This window comes from Triturus cristatus, chromosome 1_1 (genome assembly GCF_964204655.1).
Source record: "Triturus cristatus chromosome 1_1, aTriCri1.1, whole genome shotgun sequence".
In the NCBI taxonomy this organism is placed as follows: Eukaryota; Metazoa; Chordata; class Amphibia; order Caudata; family Salamandridae; genus Triturus; species Triturus cristatus.
In genome coordinates, this window is record NC_140579.1 from 108,213,482 (window position 1) to 108,240,006 (window position 26,525).

The following is a 26,525-nucleotide window of genomic DNA, read 5'->3' on the forward strand; positions in this document are numbered from 1 at the left end:
AACGCGTCTTCATCTGGTTCAGCACTGGTTCCTTTCCTCCAGACGTGCGCTTGTACTGAGCCAGTGAACACTCTACGTTCATTCCTCCTCAACACACATAACGTCAACATACATTTAACAAACTCCCCACATCAGCACCTAAATCGTCATCTGGTGCAGCACTGGTTCCTTTCCCCCAGATGTGCGCTTTTACTTCATCCCACAAAACAAACAGCAGCTTGATGCATCTCTTGCTGTCAGCCTCAAGGGATCGAACAGCCGCACCCAGAAGCAAACACTCCACAATACACACAGTGCACAGTCATTGGCACCAGTGAACTTGACACGAGATTACCTGTGATGTCGCCTTGGAAGCAAATTATAGAGGTACTAAAACGCATATTTGGTTACAAAACACGTGTCTACCAAACTGCCAGGGTCTTCAGTCCTGTTATGCAGATGAAGGCGCAGCATGTGGGGTATTATTTCAAATAAAGAAGACAAATGACTTGAAACCTGGAAAACAATGGAGAGGACCAGTTCGGTCCTTCCAGTGCTGATGGTGCTTGTAAAACTGGGACAAGAGAATTCAAAAACCCTTCTCAAACCCTACACTGTGCACCATGCATAATGTACAGTATGAGGCGGCACCGCAGCATCCTTTATACACCTGAGACCTTTCCATTGCGGTGCATACACTCTGTGCTTAGTCATTGTGTGGCTGATTGTCTGCCTCCCTTCCATGAAAGGAATCACCTGGAGATAAATGGAAAAAGGATAGCAACAGGAGCAGCATTAAATTGACAGATTAGGAAATCTTGGGGTTTTTTTTTTAGTTTTTTTTTTTTTTTACTGAATTTCTAGGACTGATTTCAGTACAAAAGATTTGTTCGATTGTATACATCCTACAGACAGTGATTTTAAAAATGTGTTTTACAGCAGCTTTAGAATTTGCTCACATTTCAAAGGGGTATATTTTTATGAATATTGTTTCGTGCTGTCCTGGTAGCGCCACATATTTCGTTTCCCCCAGCCACACAGAAGCATGTACTGCAAAGTGATTTCAAAATGTTTTGTATAGCAGCCTTTGATTCGGCTGACATTAAAACCAGGGACTTTTTACTAGTGTTTGTTTGTGGTTGCACCACTTATTTGTTTTTCCCCAAAGACATGCAGAAGCGTTTAGTGACTGTTATTCCGTAGGAACGTTTGTTTGCCCTAAAGCGGGCGGAGTTCTTCAAATTAAAAGCACCGAAGTGGTAAATGTAGGCGCTACAACAATACAGAGCTGTTTTTTCAAGCCTCAAGCAAAATATCCAGGGCCGAACCTCTGCCCACCTTCTCAATGCTATTGTAAAAAAAAAAAAATTACCTGAACTAACTAACCTGTGGGACATGGTGGGATAAAAGAGGTTTTGAAGGTTTAGAGGCACAGTGGCAGTCTTGCAGCGTTAATCATTCTGGATTCACTATCCTGTGCATTATTCCACCATCTAGTGGTTGGGTCCGGAATTGTTTTTCTTTTTCTTTTTTTTTGTGGCCCAGGTGAGCGTCAACATACCATTTGGTGTCCTTCGTGACATCGACGCGCTTCCTCCGGAAGCTCCCGACTTTGGTCTCCATCATCAGATTCTTTTTTTCCGCTGTTGGGTCTGGATCGTCAGTGAAGAAGCGCCACAACTTTAGAGATAAGAATCCATGAAAAACAGAATCGAGATATCACCTGAGAACATACTGGATTACGAGTCACGTAACAGGGATGACGAAAGAGGAGGAAAACATCAACAACTTCGACGTTCTACAAAGAATGCGCACACATGGGGCTCCCTGGGAGCGGTGATGGACACAACTCCCTTCAAATTCTGCGCAAACTGCCACCACAAGTACGTGCAGAAGGATTAACACCCAGTTTGCAATCTCTGCTTGCCGCCCTACCATCGAAGCGAGGACTGCAACACCTGCGCAGCACTCAATCCGAAAACCCTCGGAGTAAGAGAGGCAAAGAAGAGCAAGCTACAGCATGAAGGGGACACCTCCATCGCGCCGAAATTTGGGACTCTCCAGTGGAGAAGAGGACAACATCACCGGAGGACGCCATAGTCTAGGTCGAAAAGAAAACACCGAAGGAGGTAAGAGTCTCGTCGAACCCCAGGCACTCCACTGATGCTCGTAAAAGTGAGTCAAACTCCTCGAAAGGAGCATTGCCGTCTAAGCACTCAACGTCCGCAACTGCATCCAAGGACAAGCAACCCGTCGGTTCCTTTGACAAGGACTCCCAGACAGCGAAAACCCAAGATAAGGCAAAGGCGTAGAAGAGCAGTCCGAAAGCAACGTCTCGTTGAAAAATGAAGGGCTGAAAGCAGCTAGGACTTCGACGTCGACAACCGCAAAGAGAAAAGTAGAAACCCTTGAAGCCGAACACGTGTCCCAGATGAAAAAGAAAAGGCTCGAGGCCGAGATTGCAAGCATCTTGCAACGCAAGAGTGACTTCGACAAGAAGATGAAACAGTTCACTATTCCGTCGAAACCCAAACCCGAAAGGTGCGTCGGGGAAATTCAACCACCGACCACACCAGAACCTGGCGAGGAACTGGAGGAGGAAGAGCTGTATTTCGTCGACGCAGAAGGTGAGGAAGACTAGCAAACTTACCAGGGCTCGACCTCCCCGGAGGCGCAGGACTTGCAGTGGCAGGATCTAGACGCCGAATCACCGGAAGAAGGGGTAGAATCCTATCCTTCGAAGCCTTCGCCGCCGGGCGACATAGGGATCTATAACCAAGTTATCAAGAGGGCTGCAGACACATAAAGAGTGCAGCTAGAGGAGGAGAAACCCCAATCTTGCTTCCTCTCATAGACATTGTTGCCATCACAGACAAGAAGCCAGTTTCTATCCATGCTCCCAAGTGTGCTGGACCAGGGGAAGGAGGCCTTCAAGGAACCTGCTATGTGTAAGACAGTAACCCAGAGGACGGAGAAAAAATGCAAATACTCTTCTAAAGACCCTATGTATATTAAGGGATCAGTACCAGCGGATTCAATTATAACATTCACAGCTAGGAAGAGGGCAAATATACCCACAAATACAGGACCACCTCCAGACAAGGAGAGCAGGAGAATGGATCTAATGGGGAGGAAGATGGAAAGGAGTGCGGCGATCCAATGGCGCGTCGCCAATTCAAATGCGCTCATCAACAGGCACGCATACCAGCACTGGGAAGAAGTGGGCGAACTCCTTAAACACCTACCTGAGCAATACCAGAGAAGGGTGAGCCACCTGGTAGAAGAAGGAAAGAACATGGCAAATACATGTCTGAAGTCGGCCCTAGACGCAGCGGAGACATCAAGTAGGCAGATGATGCTGGGACTAACAGAGGAGGGCATGCCTGTCTAAGGATTTAGGGCTTCAAGACTGAAATACAAAACATCCTCAACACACCCTTCAACGGGGAACAGCTTTTCAGCGCTCCAGTTGACGAGAAACTAAATCAACTCAAAAAGGACAATGAGACAGCTAGGTCCATGGTGGCTCTGCAGTTCAGAGGGATGAGACTGGGAACACCTTCAAGGAGACCAATTAAATGGGGGAGCCACCAACCTGTGGCACCACACCAAACCTTCCAACAGGGTTATCAAGGAGTTTACCCAGGCCAACAAGAAGGACAGCAGCAGAAAAACTGGCAGTACCAGCCCCAAGGACAATCCTTTTCGAGGGCGCACGCACGAGGAATAGGAAACGGACAGAGAGGGGGTTGACAACCCACATCCAAGTGACTGCTGTAGGACCAACGCACACCCAGTCAACATCTCTAGGCGTGCAGCAAAAGTTAACACAAAGACAAGAACTAACTCAAGACACAGTTCCTCCAGCACACAACACCAGTAGGAGGCAGGATAAAACGCTTTTTCCAGGAGTGGAGTAAGATCACATCAGACAAATGGATACTAAACCTCATACAATACAGTTACTGTATAGAGCTAGAAAAACCACTGCCAAACAAAAGGCCAAAGAGCAGAGTACACTGAGCAAAGGAGCGTTCTGATTTGCTACAAGAAGCACAGGAACTTCTAAACAGAGGCCATGGAAATAGTACCATACAAGGAACGGAACAAGGGTGTCTACTCCACCTTCTTCCTCATACCAAAGGTGGAAGAAACCTTGCGGCCAATTCTGGATTGAAGGTTCTTAAACAAGTTCATAAAAACTCAGATTCAAAATGACCTCTCTCCAAGAAATAATACCCCAGTTACAGGAAGGGGATTACATGGCAACTATCGACTTAAAGGACGCTTACTCACACATCCCCATCAACCGCAAACACAAACATCTACTAAGGTTTATGATCAACAAGTCTCACTACCAGTTTACTGTGCTAGCATTCGGACTCAAATCCGCACTAGGGGTTTTTAAAAAAAAAAGGCCTGGCAGCAGTAGCAGCACACTTGAGGAAAGGAATACATGTATACCCGCACCTCGACGACTGGCTAGTAAAAGCAAGCTCATACAACCAATGAAAGCGGCACATGCAAGAGGTCATACAAACACTAGTCCAACTAGGGTTTTCAATCCATTGGGGAAAGTCATCAATAGAACCAGAACAAGTGAAGATATTCTTAGGGGCGGAGATCAACACCATACAGGGCAAGGTGTTTCCAAGCACAAAGAGAACTTTGGCAATATTGAAGGAGACACGTCTTTACCACAAGGGGCAAGCTCTGACAGTAGGCAAACTGATGGGAATGATGGCGTCATGCATACATTTGGACCCAAATATCCACCTCCACATGAGACCATTCCAAGAATGGATCCAACAACAATGGTCACAGGCAACAGGGAGTTGGGAAGATCTAGTAGTTGTCACGCAAATAGTACAGCATGAAATAGCGTGGTGGAACAAAAAGAACATAACACAACAGAGGTAAGGGGATTGTGGTCACAACAGAATGCGATAAAACACATCAACTACCTAGAACTGAAAACAGTTCCTAGCCTTAAAAGCCTTTCAGAAACCACTGTACGGCCACAGGGTACTAATCCAAACAGACAATACAACCCTCCTGTTCTACATGAACAAACAAGGAGGAACACAATCCGTGACATTATCGGTGCTAGCACAGGAAATATGGAGATGGGCAATTCCAGGACAAATAGACTTGATAGCAATACATCTACCAGAAAAGGACAATGTGGAAGCAGACAGACTCAGCAGACAGACGTCAGCATCCCACAAATGGGAATTCAATCAACAAGAAATCCAGAAAATATTCCACAAATGGGAAACTCAGCAAATAGACCTATTTGCAACACGCCCTTCTTCGTGTTCAGTTACTGAACGATTCTCTCTTCAGGACAAGGGTTACTTTCCTTCCAGTCAGAGGGTGTGGTCTGAAATTCTACGATTATTCCTCCGTTTCTACGCCTTAGTACTTTGGTGCCTCTGCTGCACCTTCCTTCGGCTGTGCTATTGTATCAGCTGGGCATGCGAGACGGCTCTTCTAATGTCAGTCGTCCTAGATCTCCACCTTGCATATCTGTATTTAGTGTGTTGGTTCTTACCTTGGTCTTACCACTGCCTGGTCGGGCAGCTTTATGCTTATTTTAGCTACACCACCTTATGGTCTCTGTAGCTGTTTGCTCTGCGCATGCTTCTGTGGTGGCCTACATCAGCGTGCTTAAGATTGTTACTGTTCGCCCCTGTTCCACCTTTTGGGCCCGGGTGTGCACTTGGCGTGTTTCTTGTCTCCCCCTGCAATTCTAAAAACATTGCTCATTTCTATCTCTTGACCTTTGGTTCTTGGCTGTAGCCTCTCCGGCCTTCCTTCCGTGGGCTAGCCTGGTAGGCTCTGGTTGCATCTCATGTTTCTTCTCAACCTTTGGTCGGTGTTCACATACTGCGCCATTACACTGAAAATGGTCCTTCTTCCTTATATGGCTGATGCCGTTTCAACCGCTCATGCTTCTACAAGTATGGTGTAACACCATTATGGCATTTTTGGGATGTCTTGCATCCCATTATCTTTTGCTCTTCTGAGCTATTTAGGTTGCTGTCTGACTGTTCTGCCACAGCCTTCCCCATTGTCTGTCACTCTGTTGCCCGCTCAAATGCTTGACGCTGTCTGTTCTGTCGCAGGCCCACCTCCCTTTTGGGGTATGGCTGTGGTATCTATTCTAATTTAAGGAATCTGTGGCTAGATGTCTCTATCAGATGTACGAGTTACTTTTCTTCGGTAACGATGTATCTGGTAGAGACGTTGTCTAGCCGCAGATTCCTTAACGCCCACCCAGCCTCACCGTTCTGAGAGGACCTTGCCAAGTAGGTTCTCTGCTGGCCCCCTTTTACAGTTGGTATTGGTTTTTCTCTCATGGGTGCTCACATTGTTGCGTCCCTTTGAGATTTGCCATAATACAGCTGACTCTCTCTCAGGGGTTTTGGTTACCATAATACAGCTGACTCCCTCTCAAGGGTTTCTTACCTGTAAAATGATGCCTTTTGATTAACCTTCGCCAGGAGATTCATCTTCTTATCTTCTCCTGCTGCCTTCCCTCCTGCCTTCTCTATTGGCTCAGGGTTCTGGTCTCCTCTACGGTCGACTTTTTTGGGGATCTGTTGACCTCTTTTTCAGACCTCCATTATAGGAGCAGTGCCAGTCTGTTTTCATACCTTCCTGCGGTGGACTGTTCTCTTTGTGCTCCGTTCTTGCTAGACGACACAGTTCTACATGGTACTGACAGTCTTTCTGAGATATTCTTTCCTTGTTGCACTTGGGAAGGGTCTTCGGTTAGCTTGCGGGGTTCTTTCACTTGTATATAGGCAGTGTCTAATTCTGTCTTTTATGACGGTATCTTGCACCATCCTCCTTATTTATTCACGAATTTTCATCCCTCGCACACTGTTCCCATACTTTCACCGTTTTTTTGTTGGTGGCACAACGTTGTCGCGGAAATGTTTCTCCAAAGACAACTTACGTCAGCGCGCCGGGAGGGACTTATACGACCTCTCTGACGTCATGTACGTGGACGACGTCAGGGCAGGGTCGTGTGGCGCCGTCCCCCGGCACGCAGAGGTGCTGCTGCTGCTGCAAAAAAAAATCCGGATCCATCTTGCACCTGGGGATATTCTAAGTTAAGGAATCTGCGGCTAGACAACGTCTCTACCAGATACATCGTTACCGAAGGTAAGTAACTCTTACTTCTAGAAGGGGCAAAGAGAATCGCACCGCCAAACAGAATGCCACCTCAAGCATGGAACCTCAACGTAGTGCTAACTTAATTGATGAAGGCACCATTTGAGCCTATTCATAAAGCAACACTGCATACGCACACGCTAAAGACAGCCTTCTTAGTAGCTATCACATCTCTACGAAGAGTAAGCGAATTACAAGCGCTAACACTACAAGAGCCCTACCTACAAATGTACTACAGGATAGTAATGAGACCTTACACAGATTTCATGCCAAAGTTGGTGTCAAGGTTTCACATAAACCAGACAATACAAATACCAAGTTTTTTCCAAAAAACAACCACAAGCACAGAAAAGGTGTTAAACACACTGGAGAGCAGTAATGCACTATATAGAAAGGACAAAAGAATGCAGGAAAACAAAGCAATTCTTTGTGTCCTTTGCCAGTAGTTTTTTGGGACAACCAGTTACCAAAAATACCATTGCACGATGGATTGCACAGACTATACAATTCTGCCGCTAACAAGCAGGGCAAGAATTGCAAGGAGCAACACATGCTCACTCAACAAGGAAAAAAGGAACAATTGTGTTTCTTGCAAATACACCTATTCAAGACATTTGCCAAGCACCGACATGGTCCTCAGTGCACACGTTCACTAAGCACTACTGCGTAGATATTCAGATGAACAAGGAAGCGCAAGTGGGACAGAAGGTCTTACAACACATATTCAGTAACCAGCGTTCGTCTTCCACCCAGCCATCACAAACCTAGCAAACGCACAGCATAGTGAATCCAGTAAGATTCACGCTGCAAAACGTACAGTATCTTACCTGTCGGTGTAGTTTTGCAGCTTGAAGACTTTCTGGATTCACTAGCGATCCCACCCTCCTCTGCCAGAAAGATGACTCAAGAGGAAGACTATTAAAACAGGAAGAAGAATATTAAAAAAGAAGGGAAAAAATAAATACGAAGATGTTGACCATAGGTGGGAGCTTCTGGAGGAAGCGCGGCGACGTCACGAAGGACACCAAATGGTGGTATGTCGACGCCCACCTGGGCCACGGGAAAAAAAAGAAGACATACAACAATTCCGTACCCAACCACTAGATGGCGGAATAATGCACAGCATAGTGAATCCAGAAAGTCTTCAAGCTGCAAGACTACACCGACAGGTAAACTATATGTTCTTCTCTTTTGCGGTTTTCAATACAGCCCATTGGCTAACAATGCCTTTCATTCCCTTGCCTTTATCCCTTCAAATAAAGGCCATGTTTTGCGCTTTAAAAGTTCATTATCTGGGGGGAGGAGCCTAGCGCGCAACCAAGATGGCCGCGTAGGTGCGAGGCTCCCGAGGACCTCCGCGACCTCCTACATATATCCTGACAATATCCTGTTCTAGATGAGGGGACTGTGTTGGTGAGCCCGAGCTGAGGTGGCACCCGCTTTCCGCTTCCAAATTGGACCTCGGACTCCGGCGGTAGCGCCGTTTGAGATTTCCGGCCTTCTCCACGCCGGACCCCGGATTGGAGTTGTGGGGTGATCCGGAGGCAGGGTCAACAACAGCGGCGGGCTGGGCGCGGCGGCTCTCGTACCCCGCACTTTCACTTTCGCTTTTGCACCCTCCTTGCTGTGTTGGCGAGGTTGGGTTACGGGGCACTGTGAGGTAGTGTGACCCCGTTGGGGTGCCCTGCCGGCCCGCCGGCTGTGACTTGCCCCGTGGCCCTGTGGTGACCCCCCCCCCCCCCCGGATCCCGTGAACCGGCTTGCCCGCCCTTTACGACGTGCCTGGCACGGCTGTGGGACTGGAACCATGTCCACAAAGCAAGATGGAGATCGGGCAAAGGTGAAATCGACCCGACGTGGCGCAGTCCCCCAGTCCAACAGCATGGACCGCTACACCCTCCAGAAGGGATCTCCCGAGGTGCCGCGTAAGTCCCCTGAGGGCCCGACTGATGCTCCTGCTCTGCCCGCGGACCTGACCTTGCGAGACGTGATGGGCGCCATCGCTGAGATGAAGGCCTCGGTGGACCAGCGCTTTGATACACTGGCGCAGAAAATCGACTCTGTCCTTGTGGATGTTGGCCTGGTAAGGGCCGATTTATCCAAGACTAATGACCGGGTTGATTCGTTGGCCCACACCACATCGGGCCTCACGACGGATGTGGCAGCCCTCCAAAAGGAGGTGCGCCGGCTTGGCCAGGCGAGCGCGCTGATGGATCGTCGCCTGGAGGATTCTGAGGGTCGGGCCCGGAGGAACAATGTCCGTATTCTCGGGGTGCCTGAGGAACGAGAGGAGGCGGCGGCGGATCTATTCGTGGAGGACTTGATTCTCACCCACCTCCAGCCCCGGGGACTGAGTAAATTCTTCGCGGTGGAGCGGGCCCACAGGGTTCCCGGGGGAAGGCCTAAGCCCGGAGCCCCCCCGAGGCCTCTCATCGCCCGGATTTTCAACTTCCGAGACAGAGACGCTATCCTGCAATCCTCCAGACTACAGGGGCCGGTCAGACTCGACAATATGGATATAAATTTTTATCCTGACTTCACCCCAGCGGTCCAAAAGCAGAGACTAAGCTTTCTCGGAGTCAAACGTAGTCTACGGGACCTAAATCTCAAGTACGCTATGCTCTTCCCGGCTAAGCTGCGGGTGGAGTTGGATGGCCGTACGCACTTCTTTGATCGTCCCGAAGCAGCCGGGGACTGGTTGGATACTTTGCCTGGGGATCGGGATCGGGGGGGTGGGGGGGGAGCAGTGGGGGGAGAGGGCCCGCCGGATCAGGACTGAGGGCCTAATATTATGCCTAGCTCTGGACAAAATTTATGTCACTTTAGACTGTTCACCTGTTTGAGTAAGTCTCCTCCTGTGGAGGTTGTGTAGGGTCTCTTGGGGGTTCTCCCTCCTCCTCTGGGGGTTTAGTTAGTTTCACCATCTACGGGGCGACAGGCACACTGCACTTTGGGGGGGCTGTTTGGGCTCATGCAGGGGTGCAGGGAGGGGGGAGTTCTGTTGGGGGGGGGGGAGTTGGGGTGGGGTGTTGTTGTTCGTTTTTACCACAAGGCAAACCCTTTTCTGTATCGTTTTCAAGGTGCTCTCCGGGGGACGAATGATGGCTCCTGTGTGTTATGGGGGGTAGGGAGTTGACTTTGTTGTCTTGGAACGTTAATGGACTGGGGGATAGGATCAAGCGAGGTGTGGTCCTGCAATATTTGAAACGAATTTCACCCGATGTAGTCTTCCTGCAGGAGACACACCTTATTGGAAACTCTTTCCGTGCCATGAATCGGCGTGGCTATCGTTTGGTGGCCCACTCGGGCTTCACGTCGGGCTCGCGGGGTGCGGGCATTATGGTGAAGAACTCGCTCCCGTTGGAAATTGATGAGGTGCGCCATGATGATAGGGGGCGCTATGCTGTTTTAGTGGGGAGAATGGAAGGCAAAGTGGTGGTTTTTGTATCGGTATACGTCCCACCGGGGATGCAGGCGACCACTTTTGCAGACCTGGGGCGCCTCCTCCTGGGCCTTCCGGGGGGACTCCTAGTGGTTGGGGGGGACTTCAATGCGGTGGTTTCTGGGACTCTGGATCGTCACCCCCCTAGGGACCTCCCCCGGGCCCAGGCGTGGCTACCTGGCCTCTTGGATACACTGGGATTGGTGGACTGCTGGCGCTTAAAACATCCCACGCAGCAGCAGTACACTTTCCACTCGGGGGCACATGGTAGCCTCTCACGGCTTGATCATGTCCTTGTCCCGGCGGCCTATGCTGTGAGTGTGGGGGAGGTGCGCCATCTGGCGCGGGGTATTTCAGATCACTCCCCACTCCTGTTCCATTTCGATGTCCTTCCGAGGGGTGAGGGCAGGGTAGTTCCCATCAATGCCTGGTACCTGCGCGACCCCACTATTCGCGCTGCTGTGATTAAATCCCTGCAGCGATACTTTGATGAGAATGTGGGGTCCATCTCTTCGGCTATCTCCTTGTGGGAAGCCTTCAAGACGGTTCTCAGAGGGGAGGCCCTGTCCCTCATTTCCCATGCCCGGAGGCGCGAGCGGGAGGAGGTTACCCGGGTGGAGGCCGAAATTGCTGAATTGGAGGGTGATTTAGAGAGCGGAGTGACGGATGCTGCACTGCATGTCCTACAACTTAAGCAGGCGGCCTACAGGGCCCTCGTTACGGAGGCGGCCAGGGGCCTCAGTAGCGAGCAGCAGGGGCGACTGTATGATGTGGGTGATAAGGCGGGCAAACTGATAGCGTGGTTGGATAAAAAGGAGAGAGTGAATCGTGTGGTCCCGCTGATTGAGAGGACGGATGGTGTGAGTGTCACCGAGCCAGAAGAAATTGTCTCCTGTTTCGCGGATTATTTCCGCGAGGTGTATTCTCCGGTCTCTCCTTGCTCGGAGGAGGACTCCCATTCCCTGCTCAGGGATATCGCGCTGCCCTCCCTCTCGGAGGAGGACAGGGTGTCGCTGGATGCCGCTCCTACATCCGACGAAATTGCCCTCGCCATACGTTCGGTTGCCTCTGGCAAGGCCATGGGCCCAAATGGCATCCCTATCGAGTTATATAAGCTGCGACCAGATGTATTGGCGCCCCACCTCCGCGCGATGTTCCTGACGGCCCACTCGCTGGGCTCCCTCCCACCGGACCAGCGTCTGGCTACTATCGTGGTGATCCACAAGGAGGGGAGGCCTCGGGACCGGGTCACATCCTACCGGCCTATCTCGCTTTTGAATGCGGAGCCCAAAATTCTCGCTAAGGTGCTGGCCAATCGGCTGGTCGGCGTGGTGGGCGATCTGGTTCACCAAGACCAGTCCGGCTTTATCCCCCATCGCAATACAGCCCTTAATCTGCGGCGCTTGCACGGGGTGCTCGCACGTGTCCCATTCGTGCGGGAGCCGGCCATTTTGGCGTCCTTAGACGCGACTATGGCGTTTGACACGCTTGAGTGGCCATACATTTGGGCGATGCTGGCGAAATTTGGATTCGGCCCGGGCTTCATCAGTTGGGTCAAATTGTTGTATTCGGGCCCATTGGCGCAGGTGGTGGTGAATGGAAGAGTTTCGGCCCCATTCGAGCTGGGCCGGGGCACGCGACAGGGCTGTCCCTTGTCGCCGCTCCTGTTTGCGCTGGCCTTGGAGCCCCTGGCGGAGTGGCTGCGGTGGCACCCCTCCATCCGTGGACTCCGTTGGACCCCCGAATATGAGGACCGTGTGTCCCTATACGCTGACGACATCCTTTTGTACCTAGCCTCCCCACGTAAGTCACTCATAGTCCTGGTTGATGTTTTACGTTCATTTGGCCGGAACTCAGGCCTTGTCATCAACTGGGCTAAATCATGCGTGTATGTGCTCTCTGGGGAGGCTCCTGTCCTTCCGCGGGGTTGTCCGATTCAGATTGCCTCTCAGGGGTTTCGATATCTGGGTGTCTACATTACTCTGGACCCAGAGGCTCGCTACGCGCGGAACTTGCTTCCCCCTCTCCAGCGCTTGAAGGAGGACGTCGTGCGCTGGCGGCGCCTGCCGCTTTCGCAGCTCGGCCGGGCGGCATTGTTTAAGATGATGTCGTTGCCACGTTTCTTATACGCTCTCCAGAACACTATGGACCCAGTCCCGGCGCGCTACTTCCGTGAGGTGGAGAGTTTACAGCGCCGCCTGTTCTGGGACGGGAGGCCGCGCATTGCCCTGGCGAAGTTGACGCTCCCATGGTATGACGGGGGGATCGCCCTCCCGGACATTAAACGGTATTACTGGGCCTCCCAGCTAGCTGCAATTAACCATGGCCTCTATGGGCCCGCCTTGAACCCGGCGTTTGAGATGGACAAGATGCTACTGCCCGGTGGCGACTACAATCGAGCGCTCTACTCTGGCGCGCCCGATGCTCGCTTGACGGGGACCTACGCGTGTCATGGTCAGAGTATGGCATGCGGCTAATGCAGCTATGGGGTGGAAGGACCGTTTGACCCGGGCGTCACCGCTGTATGCGTCTGAGAAGCTGGGCTCTCTCTGGACCTCGAAGGGCTTCGCGAAATGGGATGATAGGCATCAGTAAAGTGGGGGATCTCTGGTCGAGGGGAGGATTTAAAACATTCGAGATGCTGCAGACGGAGTTTCAGTTGCAGGGTAGTGAATACTTTCGATACCTGCAGATCCGTCATGCACTGGGCTCCGTCTTCCCAGACGTCGCCTCCATCCCGGAGTCTTCCCCCCTGGAGGATAGAGTGCTAGATGGCCACGTTCCAGATAGTACGATCTCCCTTATTTATAAAAAACTGATTAATGATCGATCGGGCTTGCTGATTGGCCTTCGCGAGGCTTGGGTTGCCGACGGTCTGGAATTGGACGTTGAGGACTGGATCTCCGCGGTGGCCTCTCCGAAGGAGGTGGCTATACCGGCTCGCCTTCGCTTCGTCCAGCTCAAAATACTCCACCGGGTCTACATGACGGGGCCAAGGCTTCAGCGCATGGGCTACACTGTGGATGGTTTGTGCAAGCGTGGTTGTGGTGCCGTGGCGACCTTCCTGCACATTTTATGGGAATGCCCGAAGGTGGAGCGATTCTGGCGCGGGGTGCATGAGGTCCTGCGAGTGGTTACGCGTGTTGCGCTGCTGCCGGAAGCGAGGAGATGCCTGTTGAATGTGTGGGAACCAACTGACTACACTGCTCCGCAAACGTGGTGGGTGACTCTGGGATATATGATTGCTAAGCGCGACATTGCGCAACTGTGGGGATCCCAGAACCCCCCGACGGTGTCGGCCTGGAAAGAGCACATGGATTGGTGCATGTTTCGAGAAAAGGTGGTGTATGTGGCGAGAGGTAAGCCTGCGACATGGGTGAAAGTGTGGGGCCCCTGGAACGCCTACCGTGGGAGTATTTGCGCGCCACCGTTGCTGCCTGCTGCCTCACCAGCCCCGTCCCCTTAGCTGACCCCTTCCCCTGGCCCCGGGCACAGGCCCCCCCAGTCCTCGCTCTGTTTCCCTTCCCCTCTTTGGACTCCTCTAATAGTTGGGGTTCCCCTCTGGGGAGCACGTGCTGTCACTTTCGACTGTAGGGTAGCCTTGTGGGTGTTGTTTGTATAAAATGAAACCGCACTGTGACGTATTATGGCTGTGACCCATGATGTTGATGACTCCTTCTTAGGCTCCTTTGTAATGCCAAGGGTTCTCTGAACGTATGCCATATGTTTCTGCCATCCCTAGCGGCCGGCCGGAAGGTTGTGGGCCCATAATTGTATATTCTTGAGATTTGTAATAAACGGTTTCAAAAAAAAAAAAAAAAGTTCATTATCTGAAAGAAACACGTTAGTTAAATTCCTCACCTTGGAATATCCCCAGGCGTCGGGCTGGATCCGGAAAGATTTTTCGTCAGCAATACCCCTGCGCGTCGCTAGGCGTCGTCTGCAGATCCGCGTCCGTCGTTGGCGTCGTGTGCCGGAATGACGTCGTCTGAGTACTTAACCGCCGCCCTCGCGCAGATCCGGGAACAGCTTACCCCTTAGTCACTTTTTGACACAATTTTTTTGACTTTTTGGTCATCTGTCGACGCTGGTGCCGGTAGGATGCCTGGTTTTAAGACCTGTGACTCCTGTCATCGACTGTCAGTTACGGACCACCATCGCCGGTGCCTTTACTGCCTTGGGGCCGACCATGATGCGGAGTCGTGCCTCGACTGTCAGGCCTTGACCTCGAAGGCTAGGCGGGAGCGGTCCCGTAAGCTTCTCGAGCTTCGGCACTCGGCTCCGCGCCGTTCACGGTCCTAGTGGAGGTCGAAGGACCGGTCGCGGAGCCGCAGCCACCATCCTCGCTCGTCGGCCTCGAAGTCTTCGGGTAAGTCGAAGTGCTCAAAGAAGTCCAAGATGCGACACTGCTCTTCGGACTCCCCTCGGCGGTCGCGTCACTCGGTCGAGGGTCCGGGTGGTCCCACCCCTGCGGCTCCATCGGAGCCGCAGGAGCCACGTCCGTCCCCATACCCACCGGTCCCCGGGACTGACGCGACTCCGGCAGAGATCAGTGCCTTCCTCTCGGCCATGAGGGGCCTGGCTCCGCCGTAGACGCCTGCCGGCATGCCTTTGGGCCGGACGGGCTCGACTGGGCGGCCTTGCGACCTGGTGGCTCCGGCCCCAGCGCCGTCGATGACTTTGATCCTGACGCTGCAGGTTCCCGAGGGATCCAGGCCTGGATCTCTGCCGGCGCCGGTCGACCTCACGACGCCTCCTCTGCCGGCGATGACGCCGTTCCCTGGTTCAGCCCCGGTCAGGACCCGGCGCCGGTGCGGCGCCGCATCAGACGCCGATAGATGAACATTTCATCTACCGTCCGGCTCTGGTTATTCCCCCTGTTTATCAGGAATCGGATGACGGGGGCGACTGGACTGAGGACCCTATGGCCAGGCAGGCCGAACTTTCACAGGACTGGGCAGGCGAACTGGGGGATGCCAGTGGTCTGGACATCTCCCCGGACACTGGTTTCATTTCTCCTCCGACTGTGGCCTCGGAGGAAGGTGCTGCTTTTTCAGTGGTGCTGCGCAAGGCGGCTGAAGCCCTTGGGCTGGAGTTGCCTGCTATGGCTGTGAAGACTAACATCCTCACTGAAGTTCTTCAACTGTCAGGAAGCTCCACGGAGCCTCTGCTGCAGTTCAAAGAGGCACTAGTGGACGTTCTGCAGGGCACCTGGTCCAAGTCCTCCACAGTACCTCCTGTGGATCGGAACGTGGCCCGGCGCCACCGCCCTGCTCCGGGCGACCCCAGTTTTCTGTCCCAACACCCCACGCTCGAGAGTCTGGTTATCCAGGCCTTGACTTCCCAATCCTCCTTCTCGTCCGGATCGGGAATCCAAGAGGCTGGAACAGTTCGGAAAGAAGCTGTTCTCTTCCCTTAGTTTGGGACTGCGGTCCTTGAATACCGCTTGCCTCTTGGACCGTTATTCCCACTCTCTGTGGGATACGGGGGAGGACGTGCTGCCCCTGTGTCCGGAGGAGGTCCGGTCACAGCTCACCCGGGCGCTTGCTGACGGACGAGATGCAGCACGGCATGCCATACGATGTGGACTAGACACCACGGACTTGCTGGGTAGGGCGATTTCAACCACGGTGGCGCTCCGTCGCCACGCCTGGCTTCGGTCCACGTCTTTCTCGGGGGATGTCCAGAGTACCCTCATGGATATGCCCTTTGATGGCACTCGCCTGTTTGGCGAGAAGGTGGATAGTGCGCTGGCTCGCTTCAAGGACTCCTGGGCTACGGCCAAGTCCTTGGGTCTCTCGGCCCCGCGGCCGCAAACTTCAGCCTTTCGTGGCCAAGGAAGGGGCGCCTCCTCACGTCCGCCTAGCCACCGGCCGCAGAACCAACCTGCACGCGGACGTGGATTCCGCCGATGCGGTACTGGAGGACAACGTGCCGGTCAGTCCCCATCCACCCCGGCAGCATCCGCCTCAAAGCCCTCCTAGTCCGAGCTTTCAGGCCCATTCCACGCCAGTGGGCGGCAGAGTTCGCCATCACCTGCTCCACTGGCGTTCCATCACGTCGGACAGGTGGGTGCTGCAAATCGTCTGAAGGGGCTACTCCCTCCCCTTCGAGACGACCCCTCCAGCCATGCCACCGCAGTACCACCGTATGTCGGGGGATCACTTGAATCTTCTGCAGGAGGAAGTTACGGCCTCTTGGCCAAAGAGGCCGTCGAGCGCGTTCCTGGTCCAGAAGTAGGTCGTGGTTGCTATTCCCACTACTTTCTGGTTCCCAAGAAGGGCAAAGGGGGCCTACGCCCTATCTTGGACCTCAGGAGCGTCAACGCCTTGCTCAGGAAGGAGAGGTTCAAGATGCTCACCTTAGCTCAGGTTCTGGCTGCCCTAGACCCTGGAGACTGGATGGTAGCGTTGGACTTGAAGGACACTTATTTTCACATCCCCGTCCTGCCGGCCCACCGGCGTTACCTGCGGTTCACGGTGGGTCAGGAGCACTTTCAGTTCACTGTGCTCCCCTTCGGCCTCACCAGTGCCCCTCTGGTGTTCACGAAAGTGATGGCGGTGGTCGCAGCTCATCTGCGCAGATCAGGGATTCCAGTCTTCCCCTATCTCGACGACTGGCTGTTGAAGGCGGGCTCGCCCCAGCAAGTCGCCTCCCACCTCCAGACTACGGCCGACCTCCTGCATTTGCTGGGGTCCTCAATCAATGTGCCGAAGTCGCGGCTAAGACCCTCCCAGAAGCTCCTCTTCATCGGAGCGGTTCGGGATTTGGCACAGTTCCGGGCCTATCCTCCGGAACAGTGGTCAGGGATATTCAGGCTCTGATTCCCATCTATCGCCCTCTATCCTGGGTTTCAGGTTGGTGCTGCGGCTTCTGGGGCTGATGGCCTCCTGCATCCTGTTGGTGCATTACGCCAGGTGGCGAATGCGGGCTCTGCAGTGGGACCTGAAGTTTCAGTGGGCCCAGCATCGGGGCAACCTGTCTGACCATGTCTTGATCTCGGAGGGCACTGCGAAGCAGTTGCAGTGGTGGCTCACGAACCGCGATTGGGTCAGCGGCAGATCCCTCTCCCTACCCCAACCGGAGCACGTAGTAGTGACGGATGCGTCCCTCCTGGGATGGGGGGGGCCACATGGGGGAGGCGGAGATCAGAGGACTCTGGTCTCCGGCGGAGACTCGGCTCCATATCAACCTTTTGGAGCGGAGAGCGATCCGGCTTGCACTGAAGGCATTCCTTCCCTCTGTCCGGGGAGGTGTGGTGCAGGTGTTAACGGACAACTCCACCGCCATGTGGTATTGCAACAAACAGGGCGGGTGGGGTCGTGGACCCTTTGTCAGGAGGCTCTGCGCCTCTGAACATGGCTGGAACATCAGGGCATCACCCTGGTGGTTCAACATCTGGCGGGCTCTCTGAACGCCAGAGCAGACGAACTCGGCCGCCGGTGCATGATGGATCACGAATGGCGTCTAAACTCGGACGTGGCGCAAGGTCTCTTTCTGCAGTGGGGAGAGCCTTGGTTAGATCTATTCGCCACCGAAGAGAACGCGCAATGTCCGCAGTTGGAGTTTCCAAGGCGGCACTCGCTCGGGGACTCCTTTCGTCGCGAGTGGAGTTGCGGTCTGTTGTACGCCTTTCCGCCTATACCACTTCTGCCCAGAGTGCTGAAGATCAGGCGCGACCGGGCCCAAGTCATCTTAGTGGCTCCGGATTGTGCACGAAGGTACTGGTATCCCGAGCTACAAAGTATGTCAATTGATCCCCCGATACGACTGCCTTTTCAGGAGGACCGTCTGTCGCAGCAGCAGGGGACGGTCCTCCACCCAAACCTGTCCAGTCTCCACCTCCATGCGTGGAGATTGAGTGGTGACAGTTGATGCCATTCGACTTGCCTCCTGAAGTCTGTGATGTTGTTCTGGCAGCCAGGAGTCCCTCCACAAACAGTATACGCCTGCAGGTGGAACAAATTTGTGGCATGGTGCACAGCAAAGGCTGTGGATCACCTTTCCACCCCTCTTTCTGAGGTTCTCCTCTTTCTTCTTTCTCTATCCCAGCAGGGCTCTGCTCTGGGCACGCTTAAAGGTTATCTTTCAGCTATTTCTGCTTCCTTATGGCTTCCTGATCAGCCTTCTCTTTTCAAATCCCCTGTTTCTCGTTTCCTCAAGGGCATTACTCACATGTTTCCTCCTGTCTCCTTCGTAATGCCTCAGTGGGATTTGAATCTAGTCTTGACTTTTCTGATGTGCGCTCCCTTTGAGCCTCTTCACAATTGTCCCATTCGTCTTCTGACTCTTAAGACTGTTTTCCTGGTAGCTATCACCTCGGCTACACGGGTGAGTGAGCTCCAGGCTCTATCGTCTAAGCATCCATTTCTTTCTGTTCATCCGGACAAGGTTGTCCTCCGGACTCGTCCTTCCTTTCTTCCGAAAGTGGTGACTCCCTTTCACATCAGGGAATAGGTCACGTTGCCCACCTTCTTTCCGCCTCCGCATCCTTCGAAAGAGGAAGAGAGGCTTCACCGTCTGGACCCAAAACGGGCGCTGTCCTTTTACTTGGACCGCACCAAACAGTTCCGGGTGGACGACCAGCTTTTTGTTAGATCCGTGGGTGCTAAGAATGGAAGGGCAGTACACAAGCGGACCATCTCGCAGTGGGTTGTATTGTGTATAAAAGCTTGTTACTCCTTGGCTAAAAAGGACCCTCCTGTAGGGCTGAGAGCCCATTCCACCCGGGCCACAGCGGCGACTACTGCCCTGGGACGGGAAGTTCCCTTGCAGGACATCTGTCAGGCAGCGACGTGGGCCTCGCTGTACACGTTTGCCAAGCATTATTGCCTGGACAGCCAAGTCCGGAGAGATGGCTTCTTTGGCCGTTCTGTTCTCCAGGACTTTCTGGTGTGATCTTGGTTCGCAGACCCACCACCGGGGTTGGTATTGCTGGGGTATCTATTCTAAGGTGAGGAATCTAACTAGCGTGTTTCTTTCAGATGAACAAGTTACTTACCTTCGGTAACGATGTAAGAAACATTAGTTAGATTCCTCACCGACCCACCCATCCTCCCCGTTCTGCGAACCGACATCTAGGGTTAAGCCTATCCTTTCTAGGGCCCTAGATTTTTTGGCACCAGTGTCGGTCTCTTGCATGGCTCTGCGTTCCTGGCGTGGAAATCTATGTACAAGAACTGGCGCGCGAGGGCGGCGTCTAAGTACTCCGACATCATTCCGGCGCACGACACCAACGACGGACACGGAGCCGCAGACGACGCCTAGCGACGCGCAAGGGGTATTGCTGACAAAATCTTTCCGGATCCAGCCTGACGCCTGGGGATATTCTAAGGTGAGGAATCGAACTAATGTTTCTTACAGATACATCATTACCGAAGGTAAGTAACTTGTTCTTCTGTATTCCAGAAATGTTCAATGTGACCGGTTCATTTTGAATGAAAAAGTCTATGTAATTTGGGCATTTTTTAGCCTTTATTACCTAAGCATGTATGTATGTGTGTGTATATATATATATATATATATATATATATATATATATATATATATATATATATATATATATATATATATATATTTGTGTGTGTGTGTGTGATATGTAAATGTAAATGTACAGATATTTATATAGCGCAAATCACCAACCGGTCTCTAAGCGCTTGCTTAGGGAACCCGTCCTGGTATTCCCCTGTGAGATAACCCAGCAGGGCATCCACAAGGTGAAAGCCAGGCATCCCGCCGCGAGGGGCCATTGTGGAGATTAAGCAAGCTATTGCCCAGAGTCGCAGAGTGTGAACCCATGAATCGAGTATGCACTGGAGCGAGAATTATTGAGTCCATGGACAATTTATGGACTCAAGACCCAGCCGAGCCAGGAATTGAACCCTGGTCCCGGGCTGACCTCTGCTTCCAGGTCTGCCTACTCTAACCAGTGAGCCACACTTCTCCACGATCCACCTCCCAGCAAGAGGAGGCACGTACACGAAGTAGGTGAGAATAAGGCTTATTTATTGAGCTTCAAGTCTCCCACGACCCCGCATTGAAAGACGCGTTTCGCCTGTATGTATGTGTGTATATATATATATATGTGTGTGTGTATATATGTATATATATTGTATTTGTGTGCTCCGGGTGTCCCTGCTCATGGCTGGGACATTTTAGTGCGTAATACTTTGAGTATTTCCCTGGAAGAGAACTAGGGTTACAGGTAAGTAACTTATCTTTATTGTAGATTCAGAAGAGACCCAGCCTTCTCTACTTCCTGTAAACAACTATGTATTTCCACCCAGTGTTTATCCCACCCCCCAAGAAATAAGAGGTTGGAACTATGAAGTGATTCATTGTTGGGTTCTGGGTATTGCATGCTAATGCATCCCAGTAACCTCTTGATTATTTGCCTGAAAAAAACAAACCCAAATTTTAATATTAAAAGTACAGTACTAAGCCAAGGTAATAACTGAAGTTTTCTTTCCCCTTTCGTACCCGCTTCATAGTTCTGGGGCATGATTGTTTTCAATGTTTCTGCTTGTATCTCACTTGCTACCACCTTACCATTCTTCTGAAGTAGTTAAAAGTTTGGGGTAGGCTCCATTTCGCACACACCCAGGCAGAAGATTTATCTGTCATGTAAACAGGTTGGCAGTCTATTAACATTGTTCGGTGTATGGGAACTTTTGTCTTAGGATGGGTTCTAACTTTCTTTTTATGCCTGTTCCTTAAATGCAGATGGAAAGGGAGATGAGACACAAATTGAAAACAGCTTTTAAGAACTTCATAGAAAAGGTGGAATCGCTGAATAAAGAGGACCTGGAATTTGAAATCCCTTTCAGAGAACTGGGGTAAGAATGCCCACAAACCCTGCGCTGTGCCCTCTAGTGTGTTGGAACTTTTGAACTGTGATAGATTTTATACTCCTGTTGCTTAAGAATGTGCATTTTGGGTTCCATGTTGCAAGGCTGAACGGAAGGTTTGAAATTTGGACTATTACAAAATGCATTTCACAGTCCTAACCCTCCTTCCTTGGCTTCGCTTCTTATCCTTCTTTTACTGTGATAGGTTCAACGGCGCCCCGTACAGGAGTACATGTCTTCTGCAGCCTACAAGCAGCGCCCTTGTTAACACCACAGAATGGGTGAGTGGGGGTGCTCAAGGACTTTATATATACTGTGGCGGAGCTACTTACTTATATATGTCTTTTTCTCTTTTCCCAGCCCCCTTTTGTGGTGACATTGGATGAAGTAGAACTTGTGCACTTTGAGCGAGTTCAGTTCCACCTGAAGAACTTCGACATGGTCATAGTCTACAAAAATTACAGCAAGAAAGTGACCATGATCAATGCCATTCCTGTTGCATCCCTCGACCCAATCAAGGAATGGCTCAAGTTAGTGCTTGTCCCTTTTCCTCTCCTCTGTTTGTTGCCCAGTTCATCAGCATTGTTTCAATGGAGCCTCAAGTCCCCATCGGGCTTCTGAAAGCTAGAACAAGATAAAGGGAGAACGTGCATATGCAAAATGAGCTCGTCATCATTCCACCTATTAGTAATATTTTGGCCTCGACAGCCTAGAAACTCTTGAGTCAAACGCAGTTTCAAATTTCCTCCTGGTCTAATAGTAATGCCATAGCTCGAACATGTTACAGGCTGGATAACGGTACCACAAAGTGTACTGGGATGAAGGGCAGAAATGGAAGCCCCTTCCCTCTTAGTGTTGTCTATAATCGTTTGTTGATATTGTAAGGTGGGATTGACCTAAAATATTACATTGGAATAGACACACGCTGATCTGTTCTGCAGCTGTTTGGCAATGGCTTGAAGAGTTGACCTCACTTAGGGGTCTTGAAACCATTTCCACATTGATTCTGCACGGTTAAACTTTTCAGTGTATTTTGCCATTGTAACTGAGTCTATATACACGTAACCAAGCTTCTGCTATCCTCCAGTGTTTGCAACTCCGATTTCCTTGGGGTGGAGACTATTTAACACAAATTCCACAAACAATAGGAAAAATCATTTCCCCCCAATGTCTGTTTTCATGATTTGTAGCTCCTGCGATCTGAAGTACACCGAAGGGGTGCAGTCCCTTAACTGGACCAAAATCATGAAGACCATCATCGATGATCCAGAGGGCTTCTTTGAGACTGGTGGCTGGGATTTTCTGGAGCCAGAGGGCGAGGTGAGTTAAGTGGGGGAACTCTGACTATCTTAGAAGGAAACAGATTCTGTCCCTTTCTGGAGGACATTTTTATTAAGATGGGTGGAATCTCATAGGCAAGTTAAGGGAGTGGTACATACAGTGAACTTGAGCTATGTGTTCAGAATGCTGGGTAGCAGAAAATTGTGATTTGGGAAAAGACCCAATCCTGAGCCTCCAGATTTGATGCTGCAAATTGCAGTGCCAGGTAATGTGGAAGATGGTTAATCATTGCAACTGTATTGTGTCCAACGATTCACTGACATATGTTTTGATCTACAGGGAAGTGATGCTGAGGGAGATGGCTCAGGATCTGAGCTGGAAGACGAGACATTCAATCCTGAGGAAGATGATGATGAGGAAGGGGAGGAGGAGGAGGACAGTGATGAGGATTACTCAGATGAGGAAGAGGATGACTCTGGTATGTGTGCATTGTTTACCTCTTGAATTGTATGGTTGGGGCTAGGCCCTGCCAATAGAGGTTTCTCTGAGCAGCTGATACAAGGTTGTTTTAGTTGTCTTTAAGCAGGGTGCTCCTTTATAGTGGCTGCATCCTTGTGTGAGATCTGTCTATCTCTAGGCAGCTTGTTCAATAGTGTGTACTTTTTTATCCTTGAGGGTGCTTCTGGGCAGCTGGTGCTTGAAGTTGTGGGCAGTGATTGTGAAAGACTCCCTTCGGACATCTCTACATAGGATTCTGTTTATTAAGCTCTTGCCTTCCCCCAACTGTAGTGACTTTCCCCTGTGAAAGAATTTACCTCCGGATATCTCTACATAGGATTCTGTTTAATAAACTCTTGCCTTCCCCCAACTGTAGTGAACTAATCTAATAATTTGCCCTCCCAACCAGAGGCGCGTCGCCCTCCTCTCCCCTGACACAATGTTCCTATAACACAGCTACACACAGGAGTGCTGTTTTGTCTACCTGAACTGAACCGATGGAGAGGGAAGGGTTGGTTGGTTTTGTCTGAATGCCCAGTCTCATTCCTGTTCGATTCCTGCTGCCCGTAAATACAGTGAGGTTCCAGGGAACTATGCCGCCTTTTTACTTGGTGCTGCCCTGAAGGTCGAGGGGGCAAGAGTTTGTCACTCATGGCATGCATTCACGTTTCCGTCTGGATAATTTGAACTTTTGTAAGCTGTGGTATGGGATTGCTTCGCTGGGACAGTCCTTTGAGTGGGGGCATGGTGGATTGGGTGTAGTTTCAGATTAGTTGGGGAAATGCAGCATTGCTTGACTGGGATGATTTGAATGTATTGGTGGTGGGGAATCATTCTTTGACCTCCTATCTTTCCAGTCTACAGCGGAGAATCCATTGGCAGTGAGGAAGAGAGCGGAAAAGACTGGGATGAACTGGAAGAGGAAGCCAGAAGAGGTACGTTTTAACCCACATGGTGGGCTGTCTTAAGGCTTCCAGCTCCACACCCAGGAACGTTTTAATGCCACTACTCCCTCATCTAGCATAGTTCATGGTGCATCATTTCTCACTGCACTCGTTCTCTCCCAAAGAGATGTAATTAAGTTCTTTGTCACCCAGTGGAGCATCATCCTACGGATCTCTGCACCCTGTTGCCCTCCCAAACATACTAGCACAATCCTTCTTACTCCTGAGGTGAAGGTTTAATTACACCACTACTCCCTTGAGTAATTTGCCTGTTCTTGACCCTCTACCAGCCGTCCCTAAATAATTAGAGTTATCAGGGAAGTACATCACACACTCACTGCCGTCACGATGATCTTAGTGTTCTTGTTTGCACTTTTCGGGAGCTGTTGCCTAACATGCACTTAAGCTATAGTACACGCTCACAGCACTGAGTGGGTGTTTACGAACCACCAGTACAACACCATACTACTTGTTGGGCATTTACTAATAGAGCACCTCAAAAGATCAAGTGAGACTGGAAGTGTTTGAGCATTTGTCCTACAGGCGGTTTTGCAGCGTCGGCTGTATTGGTTCTGAGGTGCTGTCTGGGTGAATCCATTCATCTATAAAACTAAGAGTGTAATTCTGAAAGGGTGTTAAAAGGATCCTGGAGATGTATGTGAATAGGATAGAGCAAGGGAATGCTTTGTGTTCCACATATATGTGGAGAACTTCCTATGGTCAGGCAGAAGAATGTTTGTGAGTCTCAATAGAGTACAGTCTTAGTTTGAATTGACTCATTTAATCTTTGCTTATCAGCTGATCGCGAGAGCAGGTACGAGGAAGAAGAGGAGCAAATGTCTCAGAAAAACAAGAAGAGGAAGAGTTCAGGCCCTGTCAGCGTACCACCGGCCAAGAAGAAGAAGTGAAGTCTCCTCCTTTCTTTGCCTACTCATTCTTGCGCACCACAATATCTTTGCACCCTCTTCTCAAACAAACATCTTACATGGAAAGACATTTTGCAGAACTTGTTTTGTGGCGTTTTTCATCCTTCTCACAATGTGTTCATGGACCAATCTTGCTTACCTTCAACAGCCAGCCTACCCTGTCTTGACACCCAGCCCACCTACAAACACGCCTCTCATTTCGGGATGTTCTTAAACTACAGATGCTGCTCCTGGAGAACCTAGTTTAAGCTGCTGTTTCCTGCCAAGAACTGTCCAGAATGGACTTGAGCTCTTAACTGGGGGCAGGACCAGTTGAAGGAAGGGAAGCACTATCCTTTTGCACAGGAATACCTTTTTATCACTGGGAAAAAGGTTAAGACTGCACATCCTTTCTACAGGTTCAAGGGGATATGTTTCAGCCTCATCTGGCCTGAACACTTGTATAAAAATCTTCTTAAGCCTCCCTCCACCTGGTTTGTCATACGCCTTAAAATCCATTATCTCCCCGATTTTGTTGTGGGCACTAGAGGCAATTGGTCTTACATCATGGAGGCCTTGTGTTTGTGTATGAGTGGGTCCCCACCTTACTGTCTCAGTTCTGACTCAGTTTCTTGAGTTAATGAAGTGATTCTCTGGGAAGGGTGTGAACTTCCCCATACAGCTCTAGTTTGGTTTCCTGCCGATTTAGATGTTTTTTAAATGTAATATATTTCTTTCTTGTGATATTTATCAGCAGGTCCACGTTTTCCTATTATAAGTTGTTGAAAATAAATAACTTCATTGAGTTTATTTTCTTTTACTTAAATATATGTAGCCTTTCCTTTTTGCCTTCGCTGCTCTCATATTCCCTTCTTATGCACACCCTGCTGTGTGCCCCACCTATAGTCTTGGCCAGCAGAAAGTATGTTTTGGGGATTTGAACCTCTATTGGGTTTTTATTTGTAAAAGTGGGTAGTCTGGGTGTTTCTCTTGTAGTCGGGGAAGGTCTTGGACTTTAAATTTTGTTTTTTCTTTCTCTTAGCAGTGATTAACAGAATTTACGAACTTTGGAAAACCTAAAAAGACAAATAAAATATTTTTTTGTATGTTTACTTTTTTCAATTTTCTTTTAGCTGTTGTCTGTTAAAAGATATTGAAGTTGTGTGTAATCTGCCTGTGTTTGTATGCCATACTTGTGACGATAATGTTTTGACCTGCTGTGTCATTGTCGCTATTCAATCTACTGTTGTAGTAGTGTAACCACAGGAGCCTCCTCGATTGAGGCTTGTGTAGGGGTAACTCCGTGCATGTAAAATTGCAACAGAGGCTATAAATTAGCATAGTAGCATGTGTTGGCTGCAGATACACATGCTATGCATACTCCTGCCATATAGTGTTGGGCCTGGATTCTACAAGATGTTTTTCCCTTAAGGAAGTTTTATCATTG

At 50.6% G+C, this 26,525-nt stretch overlaps 1 protein-coding gene across 2 annotated transcripts in view; it reads left to right on the forward strand.

Moving 5' to 3' along the window:
- Positions 1-26,190, forward strand: part of LOC146869675 (FACT complex subunit SPT16-like) — a 406,055-nt gene extending 379,865 nt beyond the window's left edge. For both annotated transcript variants that reach the window (XM_085609928.1, XM_085609943.1), the window contains exons 20-26: positions 21,326-21,438; positions 21,656-21,731; positions 21,811-21,980; positions 22,641-22,770; positions 23,071-23,209; positions 24,087-24,164; positions 24,972-26,190. In XM_085609928.1, the coding sequence (XP_085466054.1) occupies positions 21,326-21,438; positions 21,656-21,731; positions 21,811-21,980; positions 22,641-22,770; positions 23,071-23,209; positions 24,087-24,164; positions 24,972-25,081 (816 nt within the window). In that variant the 3' untranslated portion in view covers positions 25,082-26,190. The remainder of the gene's footprint in view (positions 1-21,325; positions 21,439-21,655; positions 21,732-21,810; positions 21,981-22,640; positions 22,771-23,070; positions 23,210-24,086; positions 24,165-24,971) is intronic.
- The last annotated feature ends 335 nt before the right edge of the window (positions 26,191-26,525 follow it).